The 19,793-nt window shown below is 42.7% G+C and overlaps 1 protein-coding gene and 1 long non-coding RNA gene across 3 annotated transcripts; one reads left to right on the top strand and one right to left on the bottom strand.

The window, feature by feature from the left end:
• Window positions 1–1,856: 1,856 nt before the first annotated feature.
• Selenok (selenoprotein K) lies at window positions 1,857–9,604 on the bottom strand. Of its 2 annotated transcripts, XM_021635184.2 has the most exons (5): window positions 9,438–9,595; window positions 6,544–6,634; window positions 4,731–4,814; window positions 3,134–3,220; window positions 1,857–2,374 (listed from the first exon to the last, which is right to left on the bottom strand). In XM_021635184.2, exons 1-5 carry the CDS (start codon window positions 9,454–9,456, stop codon window positions 2,371–2,373), a joined length of 285 nt encoding a protein of 94 aa, XP_021490859.2. In that variant the 5' UTR covers window positions 9,457–9,595; the 3' UTR covers window positions 1,857–2,370. The 2 variants fall into 2 exon arrangements, with proteins under 2 accessions (XP_021490859.2, XP_021490858.1); XM_021635183.2 differs by lacking the exon at window positions 1,857–2,374 and having other exon boundaries at window positions 3,130–3,220; window positions 9,438–9,604.
• A 93-nt stretch (window positions 9,605–9,697) lies between these two features.
• Window positions 9,698–15,307, top strand: LOC132656410 (uncharacterized). Its single transcript, XR_009594151.1, has 2 exons — window positions 9,698–9,924; window positions 14,402–15,307. It is a non-coding gene; the product is annotated as an uncharacterized LOC132656410 (long non-coding RNA).
• The last annotated feature ends 4,486 nt before the right edge of the window (window positions 15,308–19,793 follow it).

The raw sequence follows: 19,793 nt of genomic DNA, 5'->3' as shown, positions 1-19,793 counted from the left end.
TGCCCCTCTTTTGCTTTGTTGCAGATTTTCTTGCCTGGAAGGCTCCTCTCTCAGTTGGATCATAACCATTTCCCCCACACCACCATGTCCTTTCATTCAGGTTCCTTAGACACAAGAGTGTATAACTGCTTTGCCTCTGTACTTTCTTCCGCACTAGAATGCAAGCTCCATGAGAAGGATGTCTCTGTCAGCCTCAGAAACCTGGAGTAAAACGATGTGAGCTGGGTGGGCAGAGCCTCTGTAATCCCATGTAACTGAGAAGGACAGAAGTATCCTGAATTGAAGTTGGCTTGGATGTGAGCTGGGTGGGCAGAGCCCCTGTAATCCCATGTAACCGAGAAGGGCAGAAGTATCCTGAATTGAAGTTGGCTTGGACTGTATGAGACTATCTCAGTAAACAAAAGATCATTGTCCAGTCCAGCAGGGTCCACCTGGTTTGTTTTCTGAGACAGTTTCTCTGTTAACAGCCCTGGCTGTCCTGAAAATCAATTTGTGGACTAGGCTGGCCTCGAACTCACAGAGATTCATCTGCCTCCTGAGTGCTGGGATTAAAGGCTTGCACCACCACTGCCTGGCTTTGCTCCACCCCCCTTGATGGTTTCTTTTTACATGAGCTACTGAATAAAGACAAATTTAAAATACAGGATATACAAGAGGACAGGTCCTTCATTACATGCAACAGTGGTCCTCCAGTGCAGAACAGATCAGCTAGTATAAGCTGCATGTAGGGACTCTGAGGATAAGTCCTCAAAGAGGAAGCCTGCACCAGCAGCAATCTTGAGAGTCAGAAAAGGCTCTTAGGTCACAAGCACAGAGAAGCTATTGCTTACGCTAAGCCACCTAAATATTTTGGTGTTAACCCTTGTACACTGGCATGTACTGGTGTTCATTTTTATGTTTCTGTGCCTATGTCATGTAGACACTGTTCATAAGACTAGGGTAAGCCAAGCAAGCTAGTGCTTGCATACCTGTAATCCCAGCACCCCAGAGGCACAGGTAAGAAAAGCACAAGCTCCAGCTCAAGGCCAGCCTGGACCTTTTGCCCTGTTTAGTTTTTGGAAACTCAACAATTTAGAATCACCTGGGAAGAGGAACCTCAATTGAGCCTATAGACAAAAAACTTCATCAGACAGCCTATGCACACATCTGAAGGGTATTTTCTTGATTACTGTGTGAGGACCACTGTGGGCAGTGCCAACTCTGAAAAGGTGGTTGGGTTGTTAGGGCAAGCATCAAGAGCAAGCCAGTAAGCAGTGTTCCTTATGGTCTCTGCCCCAACTTCCTTCCATGCTAGACTGTGAGCTGTAAGATGGGAAAAAACAAACAAACAAACAAACAAAAAAAAAAACCACCTTCCTCCCCAAGTTGCCTTTGATCAGAGTCTTTACACAGCAATAAAGCAGCTAAGAATCTCAAAAAAATGGGTGTAAAGGCTAGGGATAAGATGAACAGGGCTTTCTACTTAGGGAAAAACATGAAAGCAAATAGGAAGGATCCTAAGGAGATCCTAAACAGATTCCTGTTTGTAAAGTCTGAAGTCACTGGGTTTTGAAGATTGGCCAGCATATAGTCAGTCATTTGAATCTCAATTTTGATGACTGTGGCTTTATAAATGTCCTGACAATTTTATATGGTAGTAAATCAGAGAACATGTATTCATAAAATATATTAAAGATTAAAAATTCAAAACAAGCTGGGTGTAGTGGCACACACTTGTAATTTCAGCACTCAGGGAGGTAGAGCTCTGTGAGTTCGAGGCCAGCCTGGTCTATAAATTGAGTCTAGGACAGGAAGACTACACAGAAAAACACTGTCTTGAAAGACAAAATAACAAAATCAAAACAAATACATGTATATTACTGAAATAATTATATTGTAGTTTATTTATAAATGAGAGCAAAATAACAATAAAGAGTATTTCAAAAGAAAAAAGGCAACATTAACAGGATTATGTACATTGGAACAGGGCATGGTGGCTCAAAAAAGCCAAACAAACAAAACCAAACGAACAAAAAATCAGGACTAAACACATGACCTTTATTTCTTCCACAAAGATTTTGAGTTTAATCATATAAAGATGAAGAATCAAGTTTTGAAACCTAAAAATATTTACTTATTAAAACTATATTAATACTTTAGTAAACTATACAAAAAGATAAGGAGACAAACATGTACATTTATAGAACTGCATTTCAGTCAGGCCAGATCCTGCAGAGGGAATTCCCAGCCTGACCTCATCCATCTGTGAGGACACAGGGCAGTTCTCGTTTAGACATACACCATCTTATCCTGCTTGAGCCGCTCTTCACCTCCTGATGACTTCCTTCTACGCATGTGCATGTCTAGCTGTCTGCTTCTCAGAGCAGACATTTACCTGAAAGAGGTTAAAACAGTTAGCTTCTGCTTATTAAAGTGGATTTCTTGATTTCTTCCCTCCCTCCTTCTCCCCCCATATTTCAGCATGAAATTTCTGAGGAGTAAGAAAAGTGAAAGAAGGGGGCTGGCAGCCACGGAGGTCAAGAGGAGAGGGTACTAAACAGGAAAAACAAACAAACAAACAAACAAACAAAAAAAAACACCAAATCTTTTCTCAACTGATATCTTGGTAATAAAGTCAGTACGTTTTCAAGGATTAAGATATATCTTTATAAATAAGAAGATGTGCAACTTCTATAGAGATGGCTTGGCAGTTAGGAGCACGTGCTGCTCCTGTAGAGGCAAGAGCTTTATTCTCAGCACCCACGTTAGGTGGCTCACAACTGCTGGCAACTCTAGTTCCAGGAGGATTCAATTTTTCTGACCTCCATGAGTACCCATACATAGGTATGCATCACCTATAAGCAGACAGACAAACACACACACACACACACACACACACACACACACACACACACACACTCTTAAAATGTCAATTGCATGAGATCCAAAAGTCCTCTTCTGGCCTCCTCTGCCCCGTGCACACATGGAATACATGTGAACACCTGAATTTAGGACAGCCTGGTCCAGGGCTACACAGAAAAACCCTGTCTCGAAAAGCCCCCTACCAAAACTATAACTTGTTTTCTTAAACAAAATATTCCCAAGGTGGCGTTTTCATTAAAGTCCTGAAAAATGATCTCAGATTTTAACTTACCTTCCTCATCCACCAGCCATCGGAGGAGGGCTGGGGCCACGGAGATGACTGATTCGACCCATTCTTCGTGGAGGGTTTCCAGGTGGCCTAATAAGAAAGTATTTACTGTTCGGTAAATCCAGCTTCAGTTGGTTCTCTCTCTCTCTCTCTCTCTTAAAGAATGTCTTATTATGTAGACCTGCCTAGGATGGAATTTTATATATAGACCTTGAACTCAGATTCTGTCTGCCTCTGACTCCCAAGAGCTAGGATTAAGATGTGCACCACCACACCTATCGAACTGGTTCCTTTTATTAAGCATTCAACTATACCTTTTTCAATAACACAGGAAAATAAGCATGACGGCTTACAACTGTCACCTCAGCTCTTGGGAGACAGAGATTATCAGCAGTTTAAAGCCAGCCTAGGGTACACAGCCAGGACCAGGGTAACAGTGCTACAAAACAACACCCTATCTCAAAAACAAAGCAAACAAGGCATATAACCCTAAGAGCCTTAAAATGTCAACTACTGTGTATGTTGGTGAATAAAAAGAACATGACTCCTCCTAGGTATGGTGGAGAACATTTATTGTAGACAAAAGGGAGAGCATCATCAGAGGCAGGGACATCTGAGTACAGACAGAGCTGGGCCACGTGAGGAACAGGGGAGGAGGGGAGAGAAACCATCAAGCAAGAGGGGCAGCCTGGACCAAGAGGGTAAGGGGTAGAGCAAAATAGACAAGTAACCAAAATGGCTGGATTACTAAGGTTAAGAGGTGAGGCATGCCAGCCATACCCTGTAACAGGTAGGGGCGAGGAGAACCTGGCAGCCAGCATCTGCTTTGATATGTTAATGGGTACTTCAGTTATCTATCTGTCCCAGGTTCGAGACCTAACAGCTGATGCAATGGGTTACCCTGGCTGCCAACTTGACACACCTGGGAACCTCAACTGAGGAAAAGCCTCCATCAGACTGGCCTACACAGAGGGCATGTTTGTGGTGCAGCTGACTGCTAATTGCTAATAGCCCACTGTGGCCGGTGCCATTTGTGAACAGGTGGGCCCAGGCTGTATCACAGAAGGCAGCTGAGCAAGCCAGGAGAAGCAAGCCAAAACCAGCCTTTCTCCATGCTCTCTGCTTTAGTACCTGCTTTGACTTCCCTAGATGACAGACTGTCACAAAACTTTCCTTGGAGCTGCTTGTAGTCAGTGCTTTCTTACAGCAAAGGAGAAGCAAACTCTAAGTCAGGAATCAAAACTTCCAACACTTAACCCTCAGACACACAGTGCATGTGAACTGCAGCTCCTCCTGTTAAGTGAACCAAGCTCAGTCCAGCGCTGCTTCTGGGCTGGAAGCTGGGCCTTCACACTGTATGTGAAGTCTCGATTTGAATGCTGGCCATTACTTCCCCGCCTTTAGCTTAGCCTTCCCACTGTATATTTACCATGTTTTACTCTTCTGCCAGTTTTACTCTGTCTATCAGAAGAGGCAACCTGACTTTTCAATTTATAGTAAATTTAATTTTGTGAAAAGATTTAATTTTGATTTCTGCAAGGCTAACTATCTAAAAAAAAAAAAATGAAGGAGGAGTAAACATAAGAAAGGCTCTACATACCCTCTCCCATCATCGTATCTGGAATCAGATGAGTTGCCATAGCCTCTTCTTTTCTTCACATCTTGCTGAAGCAAAGTTTTGAAACTGAAACAAGGAGCAGAAGACAGGGGTATCACTTCTGACATCATTACCAAGTATATTGCCATGGTTTTAATTATCTCTGTTAGAGAGTGACTAACACAACTTATTAGCTTAAGCCTACACTTCCTGATACAGCTGGACATATTTAGCATAAGCATGCATCTAAAACAGGGTGTGCCACATTTGTCTACTAAAGCCACCTGTCCCTGTGTTTCTCATCTGCTGGTAACTCCTGTGGCCAGCATGAAACCAGGAGCCCTCATCAGTTTCATTCTTCCTGTTCAGCCTCAACAGAACCTATTTTTACAGTATCATACAGTCACCACCCCCCATGAACTTATTCACCATGACTGCAATTCCTCCGCCAACAGCCTACTTGAGGGACTAGATGAGGATATTACAGTCAGGAGGCACAGAGCATCTCAGGATGTCAGAAGAAAAATGCAATTTTCTCTTCTTCCTCCTCCTCTAATAGGGCAAGAAAATGCCCTATAGGACTGCCGATAGCCTGACCTTATAGAGGCATGTTCTTAACTGAGGTTCCCTCTTTTCAAATACCTCTAGCTTGTGTCAGGTTGACAAAAAACTAGACAGCACAGCACTCAATGAAGGAAGAAACTATTCTCCCACATCTACTCAATACAACTTTCTAAACATGAGACATTCAAATATCCATTCAAATTAATGATAAGACTTGTTAGTAATTGGTTGGTAATTTTGATAACACAGCATGAAAAAGTTAAACAACAAAAAGCCTCATGAGTGAGTTTACTTTTCATCTCTTCTGGTTTTGACTTCTATGTCTTCATTAAGAGTTCAGACCCAGTGGTGGCACACACTTCTATAATTTCAATATTCAGAAGGCTAAGGTGGATGACTACAATGAATTCTAGGCCAGCTTCGATTCTAAGCCAGCTATATAAGGCTATACAACAACACTTGGTCTCAAAAGCCAAAAAGTAATTTGGCATTAGAACGCACAGGCCTGGCTGTAAGCGGACATGGCTACCCTAACGGTTGAGGCATCGTCAAGCTCACTAATTCTCACTAATTCAACAACTTCCTTTGGGAAGCTAAAAATGATTGCTATTGGGAGGTGCTTCAGCTTCTTTGTACAGTGGCCCATGGTTCACACAGAGACTCACAGCTGACCACAGTGTGGAGACGCTCAAGCCACTGCTGCACACTTGTATCACACACTCTCTCCTAAAAGCTCAGGGAACAGTATGAAAAGGGGAAGAAAACATTTTAAGAGCCAGAAATCAGGAGAACTGGAACAAAATAGTGTCTCCTAAACATGCACTCACGGATTCTTCGAACCTGTGTGCACTTGCACACGATCAAGGCAGTGAACAGTGGAGCATGGATACAGAAGGGCTACACAAGCCTCTACTCCTTCCTGAAGAGCTACTGATAGCTGCTGACTGGTGGAGGGAGGGAGCATCAGTTTCTCTAGGGCTGTGCTCCCTAGAAGGGAGAAACTGCTCTGGGGGATGGCCCCACCCCCATATGTCTGGCAGTAATTATACTTAGTGGGTCATAAAAATAAGAAGCAAGGATATGAAGTTAGGAGGGGGCATGTGGACAGCATGCAGGGAAGGGGACAGAAAAAGAGGGATCAACTGATCAAAATACATTGTACATATGTATGACATTCTCAAAGATAACCAACCAACACAATGTAATTCAATCAGCTTAAGAAAAAAATGCAACTAAATGCTTTTACACTTACAAAAAAACCACAAATTCTGCTATTCCCCAGAAGAAATCTGTTATAAAAGACAATCTCCACGGGGACTGATTCCGGCTGCCCAACACTTGTCCTACAGAGAGAATTAAAAGAAGGAAAAAAACAGTAAATGCCCCAAGTCTACTACTACTTGACGTTGCATTTAACCAACAGAGTAACAGCTAATAAGCTCAGGTTTTAACTTGCTCAACTACTTCAGAATAGTCAACATCAGATCCATTATGAGTGAAGCAAAATTCTGGGATCTAGAGTTCATTCCTTTGTTAAATGCCTACTTACCTATGTGATTCTAGTGGTGAACCCTTTCTAGGCATCTCCTTTCTACCTCCCTTTCCCTGACTCATGGGTAAAATGTATACATTTTAGTAGCACGATTATGCAGCATAAATTTTATCATTTTTGAATACATAAGCACATTTACAAACATCACCACTGCCTACTTCCAAAACTTAGTCTTCCCAGCTGAAATTCTACCCATTTAACTTTGACTTCTCAATACTTCTTCCCTGTAGCCCTTAGCAACCACCAATCTACTTTCTGCCTCTGTAAATTACTGCAAAAATCTCATAAAAGCAATCAAACTATTTCCATCTTTTGTAAACAGCTTGCTTCACTTAGCACAATTTAGAGTTTAGCCACATGACAGACTATCAAAATTTCTTTCCTTTAAAAAGATTGCCAATAGTCCATTATATATACTTTTAATCTGTCACCTGTCAAATGACATTTTGGTTTTCTATTATGAATCGTGCCACTATGAACACTGAACATACAAACACATTTATTCAAGCATTTTGAAGAAAACCATTAGGTCAACTCTTACACTGCCTCTTTTTTCTTCTGAGACAGAATCTCACCATGAAACCCTGGACAGCCTTACTGGAGATCTGCCTGCCTCTGTCTCCAGGGTGTTGGGATGAAAAGTGTGCATCAACACATGTGGAAACATCTATTTTCTATAAGGTGTTCAGAAAAACCCTCCCACCCCCAACTTGCACAGTTTCTTGCCTGTAAAAACAAAAGTATTTAGCTATATATATCTTTGGAATCAGTTATCTTTATTTATTAAGTTCTTATATAAAGAATCTATATGGTCCAATGACTGCAAAGAGGTTAACTAGGGCAGAATTGCATGAATAGCACGGAGGTTAGTTTCAGGTTGTATGTGAAGAACCTAGAGCACTCTGATGGGGGAGCAGCTGTACATCAACCACCTGTCCTGTTCACTTTCTGAAGGCCTTCAGCACTTTACCTCCACCTCCGTCAGGGTTGACCATTCTCTGCCCTGTACCAGCTTCCTTTCAGTTATTCACTGAGGCAGAGCAGAAAAGAGCTAGACAGAAGGGGTGAGCGATGGCTTTATTTCTGTTTCTTGCTCTGCTTTGTTGGCTTCTGAGAAAAATTATTCCAGATCTAACCACCATATTGGTATGAGATAAAAGGAGTCAGCTGGCACAGGAGTCATCTGTAAATACCGATACACTACAGTCCTAACACAGACTGGGTGGAGCCCATCAACCATCCCTTTGTGAGTCTAAAGAACTAGATGCAAGTCCATCCTTCTACATGGCTCTTTGTAAACTCTCTCCTAAAATCTAAAGGCAGAACCTGACACAATCTCCATGTCTCTAGAGGGTAAAAAGATGCTGGAATAAAGTTGCATCTGTCAGTTACAAAACTCTGTTAAATAAAAAGTACTCAAGTGCCACCCATGACTGCACTCAGACTCTACAATAATTATACTCTACAAAATTATTTAGCAACGCATGAAGCTAGTAACCTCAATCACAAATAATTAAAATCTGAAAGTACCAAAACTAAGATGAAACGCTGCTGCTTCCTTTAGTGCCCATCACACCACTATTCCAAAGCTGAAATTTTGAAAAGCCAAGAAATTCAAAGTGCACTCTGGAGATATGCAGACGAATCAAAGACAGCCACACCTACTTCCCGGGACCCAAGCAAGGCAGGCTTCTAGGATTGCACCAAGGATTTTCACCTAAGTCATCCAGGTGAGCAGATGGTTCTGGCACTGTTATGACCTGGCCATGGTGGTATCTTTTCTTTCCAAGTTTCTCTGTGATTGTCTGTCCCAGATTTTCTATTCCTGTAATTAGAGACTAGCTTCTCAAGTTTTTTCAAATTAGGGCTCTTAGGGGAGAAAAACCTATGAACATTTTTTTGTATTACCTAGCGTGGTGGTGCCCGCCTTTAATCCCAGACCCCGAAGACAAAGGCAGGGGAATCTCTGTGAGTTAGTGGCCAGTTTAATGTACGCAGTGAATCACACGTTAGACAAAACCCCAAAGGGAGACCTTGCTTCAGTTTTTTTTTTTTTTTTTCATATTCGTGCTAGTTCTGCATTATTATTGTACGCATTATAGAGGCAGTATGAGAGGCAATACTGGAGCCAACCTGAGTTCAATGTGACCGAAGTTATATACTGCCTTTGTGATTGTGGCTGTGCTATTCAATCTATCTGAGTCTCAGTCTGCATCCGAAAAACAGGGCTAGTAAGATGCCACCTGAACAGAACATTTCCAAAGATGAACAACCCGGTAAGCAAAGAACGCGGTTACAGTGGCCCAAAACAAAGGCGCCACGTATGCCAGGTTGGCAACACTGTCATTCCCGGTCACGGATACCCGGGATAACTATCGCAGATCCACTCCTGGAAAGCCGCTGTTCTGAGGCCGGCGGGGCTCCGGGGCCGGTGTGCGGCACCGGGGCCACCCCGCGGCGGTTACGGGCCTTCTGGGCTGCGCCTCGGGGCCCGCTGCCCTCGCTCCCGGCCACCGACTCCGCTGCAGGGAGGCCGTCCCAAGCACCGGGCCGGCGAGCGGGTCAGAGCGGCCCGGGCAGGGCTCCCCACTCACCGTTCGAGATGTAAACCATCTTCCCTCCGGTTGCCCACTTGCAAGCGACTGGGCAGCCCCGCCCGCGCAGCTTCCGTAACTAGCCTCGCGCCCCGCCCTTTACGTCACAGGCCACGAACAGACAGACACAGCACAGAGGTGGGTAGAGCCCATTGGCCACTGGGGGGGCAACTCCTGGCGGGCTGTTCCGCCCAGGTGCCCGAGTCACTTCCGCTGGCGTGGGCGCTCTGTGAGTCAGGAGGCCGGAAGTGACGTTCAGGAGCGGCTCTGAGGAGGCTTCCTCCTGACCTGTTTCTGGCTTCACTGTGGACGGCTTTGGCACCGGTGCGCTCCTGACTGGAAGTCGCGTTCTGGTTGATAGCTCAGCGCGGGGTTCGCGTCAGCAAGGCTGCCAGATGTGAAGTGGCTTGAAGAGCCCCGGCGGCAGCAGATTCCTCAACTTTCCAATGTGTTGCTGTTTTATGGAGTGGAGGGGACAGGCTCTGAGGTGATGGCTCGAACATGAACTTAATCATCAGATTTGGGGGAACTCACTGATAGGTCCCTTTTGGACGTATTTCCTTTAAACCAGTATTTCCGCTCTGAGTTCACAAGACGTGGCTTTTGTTTTTCTTTTTTTGTTTTAAACAGGTCTCTGTATTCCTGGCCTGGAACTCATTGTAGACCCGACTGGCCCTGAACTCAAAGCTCCAGCTCTCCTGCCTCTGGTCCTGCCTCCCTAGCTCTGGGATTAAAGGCGTGCTCCACCACACTTAACTGGTTTCTTCTCTCCCCCTTCCCCTCCCTGTACTCCCTCTCTTCCCTCCCCCCCCCTTTTTTTTTTTTTTGAGATGGCATCTATGTATCCCCAGGCTGCTATTGAACTCACTTTGTAGACTCATGAGGCAGAGGCAGGTGGATCTCTCTAGGAGTTCAAGAAGTATAGCATTTTGTTGTTTTCAAGACGGTTTGGCTGTGCAGCCCTGGCTGTCCTGGAGAGCAGGCTCTGAAGCTCAGAGACCCATCTGCCTCTTGCCTCCCAAGTGCTGGGATTAAAGACAAACCATCCGCAGCTAAGAAGTGGCATTTTTAATAGCTCTAGTGACACAACAAGGAAGAAGAAAATCAACTGCAGAATGACAACTTTCTCTGGTTGTAAGCATTGCAGAAGTGACATGCATTAGAAGGCCGGTCTGGGTCTTGGGCGTTCAGTAAATTTGAATAATACTGCTTGCTGCTCCAGTTCTAGACTATTTCTATGGCAGTCTGTCAAAAGACCTTTGTATTTGCTGTTCTTTCTACTGTAGGGAGCTAATGTCCTATTTTTTTTTTAGTTCTCAAGCTCTTAAGCCATTTTTGGAAGAACCTTATCCCCTTCCTTAAAAGGAAAATAAATACATTTGGAACTAAGAAGCCTTTTAAAACTGAACAGGGTGGCCCAGGCCTTTACTCCCAGGAGCCGATGGCAGGTCAGTCCCTGTGAGCTGAGCCTGGTCTATATAGAGAGTTCCAGGGCACAGTGAGACCTTCTAAAAGGTGTGTTAAATGAGGTGTAGTGGCATATACCTGTACGTGAGTACAGTGGTGTTCCCTGGTGACATCCTGTCTACACATACACACACACACATACACTATATTCTAATATCTAGAACTGACAAAGCTTTTTAAATACATGCTATTTTGAGAGGAAGTATTTTTTTCCTTCCAAAATATCTTGTATAATAGGACAATGAAATCCATCACTTCATTTGAGATTGCTGTAGCCCAATCACAGAGGATTAGTTTTGCTAAAATACTGAAGGGAGGGGCTTGTTTTTCCTTCATGGTGTGTGTGTGTGTGTGTTATGTGTGTATGTGGAGTCAGAGCCTGGTGTTAGGTGTCCACATTACTTTTTGAGATCTTGTCCTCACTGAACATGGAACTGGCCAGTGGCTAGGCTAGCTAGGGAGCTCTGGCCACCTGCCTTTTCCTCCTTCAGAATGAGGGCACAGGTGTGTACACCCACATCTGTTGCAATCATTCTGCTCACTGAGCCATCTCCCCAACCTGGGTCAGTGACTTTTCTCAAGGGCCATTCTAATCGTGAGCTAGACTGTGACAGTGTGTCACACTCTCTGTACTCTGCCTTCTGACTGAAATCCTAGGTTATACTTCTGCCATGCTTAAGCAGTTTTCTAAACTGCAACAAGAATGACTTATATTTTAAAATCTTTTTTGCTTGAAACCTTTTAGACACTAAAATGGAGTGATTTTTTTTGTTGCTCTTTGTTCCTTTTCATTATCTACTGATACACCATTACCTATTCACTTGATGGTCCCTTTAGCTTCCTGCTACACATTCCCAACTAAACCATACTCTAGAAATATTTTTGGGGGGTTGTGAACATCCCAAATTTTTTCATTTTCCCAAACTTGCACATAACCCTTCTTTCTTTAACTGACTCATTGCCCATCTGGCACCTTTTCACCTTTTAGCTGTCAGCTTAAGTGTTATCATTTCAGAGTGTCTTTCCTTGTTTACTCATCTCTGGTTATTTTATTCATAGTTCTTAAATTATTAACCTGATTATTTCATTTTGTCATTCTTCCCTAATAAAATACTAAGGGATCAGGAAGCTTAAAGTGCCAGCCCGCAGGTGTGTTACAGAGTGAGACCTGGTCCCAACAAACAGCACCAATGGCCACACAAGGAAGGGAGCAAAACACTGGGACCTGAGGGCCAGATCCTTCCTCTTTCCTGTGCTTAGATTCTATTCTTGAGTCTCAGCACAGTGAGTTTCTCGCCTCCCTTCATTGCAACTCATGTTACTTTTGGTTGTCAGTTCAATACAGTCTCATCAATTTTCTGCTCATTAGCCTCTGTAGCCGCCACCTACTGAATAATTCCCTGATCTGCAGTTGAAAGTTTCTTTGATACTGCTTAGATTTTCCTCTCTGACTAATAATTCTGCAACAGACCCTTTGTTTTCCTGAATTCTTGCTAATGTTCATGTGTTTTGTCTTGATGAGGACTTTTCCTACCTGTTAAAACTTTAATTCAGGGCTGAAGAAATGGCTCAGAGTTCAAAACACTGTGCTCTTCTCAAGCTCAGTTCCTAAGAGTTTTTCCTCAACTTGCAAAGCCTTTAACAATTTGTCACTGCATTTAATGGGACTATGTCTTGCTTTGAAAAATTGACTAAACTTAAAAAAAATTGTTTTTGAATGTGTATGGGTGTTTTGCCTGTATATATGCCCGTTTTTCCCTGCATACTAGGTGCCCATGGAGGCCAGACAGGGCATCAGAGCCCCAGGAACTGGAGCTACAGAGGCTTGGAAGCTGCCCCCTGGGTGGTGGAAAGTAGACCTGGTTCCTCTGGAAGAGCAGTGTGAGAGTGCCTCAGAACCAGAAAAGAAATAACCAAAATGCTTTATAAAAATAGTGTTATCCTTTTACATCTTGATACGATTATTAAGGAAATGTAAACTTCTTCTGTAGCTTACATTTCATACGTTCCTGCTAGATCCTACTGGTCTAACGTTAGAACATTATTGGACTGGCACAGAAAAGGTGAAGCAGAATAAGGTCATAGAGACCAGTTAAGAGATACTGACTTATTGATTTATTTAGTGATTTACTTAAAGTATTGCTTGTGCTGCCTCTGTGCTAACCATGACTTCACTGGCTACTTGGAATGGAACGCCCTGGAGAAGCAATCGTTTGTTGTTTGTCCTTAACAATGTGCTGACTGCCACATACACATCTGTAAAATATTGCTTGCTTGTTCACCTCACTTGTGGCTTTTAGAGTGTAAAATGAGAGTGCAAACTAGACTCAAGACAGTGGCCTTTTAGAACTGTCCTTGCTTCAATTCTCTGGTGACATCTCATTTCGTCTTTCTTCTCTCACTGGTGTCAGAGTGCTTATTCTAAAAAGATTCCCACAACAAAGGCACTGAGCAAATATTTGTTGAATGGATGAATGGGTGCATATTTTATGCATATTTATTGATTCAATTATCACCAAAACAGTCATGTTTATTTAACATTTACCTGTGCCAGGCAATGCTCTGAGTGGTTTTCATATATTAATTCATTTACATCTCAATGCTAATGTCTTAGTTAGGGTTTCATTGCTGTGAAGAGACAACACAACTACAGCAACTCTTAAGAAGGAAAACATTTAGTCAGGGCTGTCTTACAAAGGTTTAATCCATTGTCATCGTGCTAAGAAGCATGGCAGCATGAAGGCAGACATGGTGCTGGAGGAGCCAGGAGTTACACATCTTGATCCAGAGGCAGCAGAAGGAGACTGGGTGCCACACTGCATGTAGCTTGAGTGTAGGAGACCTCAAAGCCTGCCTCTATATAGTGACGAACTTCCTCCAACAAGGTCATACCTCCTCATAGCACCACTCCCTATGACCAGGCATTCAAACACATGAATCTATGGAGGCCATACCTATTTAAACCACCACAGATAAGTGGTTCTCTTATTATTCCCATTTTGTAGAAAAGAAACCAAGTCCTAAAGAGCTCATGCAGCAGGCCCAGAGCTTCTTAGAATTAAATGTCTGTGTCCTGTAGTTGGTGCCCTTATAAGTGGGGATACTGTACTGATATAGTCAATTCTTGGTTATAGAAAGCTAAGTCTTTTCTAGAAACTGTTTCAGTGAATCTCAGTTTTCTCAAGGTTGCAGAACAGCTGTCCAGTTTTTCTCTTTTAGACACCCTAGAAAAATCCTTCTGAGTGTCTCTTAAGTGGATTACCTCCTTGTCCCTGCAGCAATCCCTTGGCCAGGGAGACAGGTCATCAGAATATAGCAGGCAAGTTCACCACCCAGCACCCATGTCAGGTGGCTCCTACCACCTGTAACAACAGCTTCAGGAGCTCTGTCATGCACTGGTCTCAGTTTTCACTGTAAAACCACTAGAGATGTAAGTACTGATTGCCTTTTGGGGGCACTAACTAATCTTGTTTTGTTTTGTTTTGTTTTCTTTTCAGATGTGTTCTGAAGTCCCCAAATGCTTTCCAAGCCACAGATGATGGCTCAAGTATGTAATCCCAGCTAAACTGAATCCTTTGTTTCATTTCATTAAGAAAGTAGAGGCAGAAGAATCGCCATGAATCACAGGCCAGCGTGGGATGCAGTATGAAACCCTGTTTTTGTGGGTTTTTTTTTTACTTTGTATTTCTAAATATGTGGATCTCAATATATCATCAATCTTTATATTTAATAAATTAGGGTACAGATTATTTGCTATGTATCTAATTTGCTGTTTGTATAATACACTGACTTGGTGTAATACATTGGGCGGTTCTTGCATCTGACACCTATAGCAGTATTGAAATAAAAAGATACAGTGGATACACCATGGTGTCCCTGCTACGTAAGAGTCCAAGGCTTACCTCTGTGTCTTAGTGACACTGTCATAAGCACTGCTTAGCAAATGTTTACTGTTGAAGCTGGTCCTTTTGGCATAAGTATAGCTATATTTGTTTCAGGCCTACCAGCCACATCATGTCAACATGTCACTGACATAAAAGAATCTCTGTGCAAGGTCAACTTGACCAAAAACTATGCTTATGCTCACCATACTCTGTGGCCTTGTTCCTAGAAATTCCCTAACCATAAGCACAGCTGTCCTTAGCCATAAACTCTACTTGGAACCAATCAAATTAAAGGTCATCTAGAACTGCTTGTCTAATTAGCAAAAATAATGAGTCAGGACTGACCACCCTGTACCACCGTCCACACCCCTACCCCATATGTGCTAATTGTGGTTTTTGCCTTTATAACCTGACCCTGGAAAACAGGTCAATGTCACAGTTAGGCTCCCGGGTTCTTCTGTGGCCCTGTTTGCAATCAGCTTGGAAAAGGCATCCAATAAACCTTCCATATCTAACTGAGACCAGAGTCTGAGTGCTTTATGTGGCTATTCTTGTACTATAACGCTACAAGGTAGTAGAACTTCACTGACAGGTAAACTCTGGATTCTCATGTTCCCTTAGAGCTGTTTCTCTCTTTTTCATATTTTATGCGGTGGTGGTGGTGGTGGTGGTGGTGGTGGTGGTGTGTGTGTGGTACATGCCACTGCGTGCATGTAAAGCTTAGAGGACAACTTTTGGGAAGCGGTTTTCTTCTATCATGTGGATACAGGGAATCCAACTCAGAAAAGGGCTTGATGTAAAACCCCTTGTCCTTGGAGCCATCTGCCCTTCATGCTCTTTGGAGACAGGTCCTCTCACCTAACCTCAGACTGGGGTCAGACTCGAGACCTTCCCGCTTCTACCCTTGGAGCCATCTGCCCCTTCATGCTCTTTGGAGACAGGTCCTCTCACCTAACTTCAGACTGGGGTCAGACTCGAGGCCTTCCCGCTTCTACCTCTTGGTGCCGCACTGCATCCAGATAACCTGATTCTGGTGTTTGTTTGGAGGGGGGTCACACTATCCAGCACAGGCCGGCCCCTTATCCTCCTTAGAGCTTCAGTTACTGTTGTTTACACCAAGCCTGGATTCTCTTGAACCTTGGCCAAGCAATTCCTCACTCAACTCTCTCTCTCACTGTCTCTGTTTGTCTCTCTTTGAGACAGGGTTTTTCTGTGTACCCCTGGATGTCCTGAAACTCTCTCTGTAGGCCAGGCTGGCTTCAGACTCAGAGGTCCACCTGCCTCTGCCTTCCAAGTGCTGGGATTAAAGGCATGTGCCACCACTGCCCAGCTTAGCTCTTTAATTTTTAAAACATTTTTCTCATGTTCAGATCCTTTTAGTTGTCCTCAGAAGGAGAGTTAGTACATATTACTTAATCCTGTTTGAAAAAAATGGAAGATGTTACATGTATTTCCCAAATCAACATGTTAGATTGGGTCTTAGATCAGTACACACTGCTTGGATTTGAGTTTTAAGAATTATGTTGTTTATATGTAAGCTTTCCAGAACAACTACTGTCTTTCAAGTATAGTCAAAACACATGGTTAATTATAAGCAGAAAAGAGTCATGAATAGGAAACTAAAGTGTGGGTGATTTAAAAACACATTTATCCTGCAGCAAAGGCAGGTTCCACTTTTAATCTGTTTATGAGTAAACAAGTAAATAGGATCTTATTTCCATTGACACTCTTTGTCCTTTTAATGATAGGGCCAGTGAAAATGACTTAGCCTTTAGTTAATTCTTGGGGACAATTTTGTTCTTTATGGCCTGTGGATGAGTGTCCATGGAAAGGATGGCCAGCTGGGCTTACAAGGACATGATTACTGCATTTCTGTGACTCGGGTAGGTAGCTAGAAAGATTGTTGCTAAAACTTTATTGTCTATCACAGTTTGGTTGCTTTTAGCTGTTGGGATGTGAAGAAATCAGGCTCATAGCCGGAGATGGGTATCGCTGCTCCAGCAGCAATGCCTTCCCTGCCAGGCGACACTGTGCCCTCGAGACTGTAAGCCTGAATTAACCTGCCATCCCTAAATTTGCTTGTGTCTGGTATTTTGTAACAGCACCCAAAAATAGTAACTATTACCCAAGGTTGAAAATGGGTCTTAACTTCAGAGAACCATCCTTTACAAATGAACTTCTGAGAAGTTCATTTCTCTTGCTGTAGAATCCTCTCTTGGTTTCCATGAGAAGCACAAAACCAAAATTGAAACTAGAATCTGGCAACTGAGGAAGTGTTGCTTGATATATATATATATATATATATATATATATATATATATATATATATATATATATATATTTCATCTTTCTTGAATGTATTTAGGTACAGCTTAGGGGCACCCCACCTTTCATGTTTAGACTGAGATATTTTGCAAGTACTGTGAGGACCATATGTGCTGAACAGGAGAGAAGCAAATGGAAACGCTGGGTGCTGACCTGTTTGGTCTTCAGTCCTTGATGTTTGCCCTGGCTCAGGGGAGGGAGCAGGTGCAGGGCACTCGAGAGCTGTGCTCAGACTCGTTTTCTAGGGAGGTGACAGTGTAAACAGTTCACACTGGGATTTGGTAGGCTAAGCAGGAACTTAGGAATTGATTGCTGAGGCTGTTTTACACGAGGAAGCCACCCAGAATATGCCTCTTGTTGCTCTCATCAGGTCACTGTCCTTAGAAATATAAAATTCCAAAGAAATCATGCTGCGTGGCATGCTTCACCGTAACATTTGGAAATGTTCATGTCTTTAAACCAGTATTTTCAATTTTAGAATTTAGTTTAAAGAAACAATGAGAAATGTTCAGAGAGATTTGTATGCAAAGATATTTATTCTGGTTCTGGTTGAAACAATAAAAATAGAAGCTGTGGTTCATTATACAGTAGGGGATTAAATTTTAGAATACAATAGCATATTATACATTAAAATAATGGGAAATCATTCACATTAAGTTAAAGAAAATTAATATATGCAGTGTAGAAATGCAAAAACACTGTATTTGTATAGAAATACATTAATAGGGTTACATAAAAGCTGTACGTTTTCCTTTGTGTTTTTTATAGTTCCCAATTTTCTACAACGGACATGCACTCCTTTTATAGTCAGAAATAAATAATTATACTTTTTGCTAAAAGTTATGCTTGTAAGAAACTGAGAGTTCACCTTAATGGTGTGAATAATTCTTTAAAATATTTCTTCCTGGCAACTGTGAGATGGCTCAGCTTACTGCCAAGCCTGAGACCCAGGTTCGATGCCTGGGACCCTCAGAGAGAACCCACCAACACATGCCATCTACTGACCCGCCTCCCCCACCCCCCCAATATGCTCACTCACTGGATTCAGAGAGCACCAACTTAATCACGAAGCATTGTGAGTAAGGGCTTCTGTGGTTAGTCCCTTTAGCTCTTCTTCCTCCATGCCCATCTCCCTGGAATATGCATAAGGGTCTACAAGGAGGAAGGGAATCTGAGGAGGTGTGCTACATAGTAGCCTGGAGTACAGTGAGCAACTTGTTTTCTCTAACTCAGACCCTTGGAAAGCAGCATTCTGGCTTTATGGCTGGAGAAACTATTTTTGGAACTAAAGCCTAGTAAAGCAAATGGTTTTCCTCGATTCTCTGAGTGATTTGGAGCTGTTTGAGGACTTGCCTTGTTGCTATGATAATGATCAGGAGCTCACTGTGTGTGTGTGTGTGTGTGTGTGTGTGTGTGTGTGTGTGTGATTAAAGTTATTGCCTTTCCATTTTTAGCAAGCTGTAGAATTACAGAATTTAGGAAAGAGAGCTTCAAAAAGGTTTTGGCACATTAGTTTTTGCTGTAGATCTTAGAGATCCATTCAAATAGCCCATCTTGCTTTGAATAACTTTCACAGGGTCTTAACTGTGTGCATGTTATTAGGCAAGAGAGGGACAGAGAATAAGTAGCTGATATTTAGCACAAAATATGTGTCAGATACTATTCTAACGATTTCCATAAATAGCATTGTGTTTATCAACATGACTCGTAATTTGCGATGAATAATTTCATTTATGTTCGTCTCCATGTCTTTACATTTTGTTCAGTAAAGTTAGTTCTTTCATACTTCAAAATGAAAACTTGAACAAGCCCCACAATTTCTTTGGTTTTTTTTTGGGGGGGGTCACACATTTTTGTTAAAGTTATTTTAATAAAGATGTGTTTCTAAGTTTCTCTCTTAACCTGGCTATCACACAAATAATTGAGACCCTATTATATTATTTTAACAAGTCACACAAAAGAACTGAGCAGTTTTAAGTCTGTTCTTAACCCTCTAAGCTAATTTGGCTTCCTCCCAGCTTAGATCCCAGAGATACTTGCATTTTGTAGCTTGCTGAGTTTTCTCTTCTGGTCCCTACTGGACATCTGCCCATAGCTCACTTCCTCTTCTAACTCCTCCTCCCCTGGCTGGCAGGAAGTCTAGCCCTATTCACTCTCCTGCTTATCAATTAGCTGTAAGCTGCTTTTTGGCATGTCAGGGGACAATGTTTATGCAACACCAAGACAGGAAATTCTCTGAACAAGGGTTGCAACCAGATGTGGGGAGGGGGTAACAGAAACCAGCATTTGAACGACACAATAACCTTATGCCTATACATTTTATGTCAGTTTAATAATTAGAGTATCTAGTACTAAATTTGAGTTAAGACCTCCAATCCCTTAGATAGGAGTGGGTGATGCCTCCCTCTCTTCTCCCAGCTCTGTCCCTTGCTTTTAACTTCATCTCCTGTAGCTGGGTTGCAGTGGCCTCTGGCTCCTCTGGGAGTGGAAAGGAAACCTTAGTGGACCTCAATAGTCCTTACCTCTGATGCTTATAATCTGTTAATTCAGCTTGAGGTAGGTAAAGGGAAGAAATTATTTTATTTGCCAAGGATCTATCACAAATTGATAAGGTCAGAGGATCCATCCCTATTCTTCTTCCTGGCAATCTTCAAGTTTCCTCCAACGTTTTCAACCCATG

The sequence above is a fragment of the Meriones unguiculatus genome, chromosome 9 (genome assembly GCF_030254825.1).
Source record: "Meriones unguiculatus strain TT.TT164.6M chromosome 9, Bangor_MerUng_6.1, whole genome shotgun sequence".
Taxonomy (NCBI): Eukaryota; Metazoa; Chordata; class Mammalia; order Rodentia; family Muridae; genus Meriones; species Meriones unguiculatus.
Note: the sequence above shows the minus strand (reverse complement) of the source record. Positions and strands in the feature narration are given on the sequence as shown.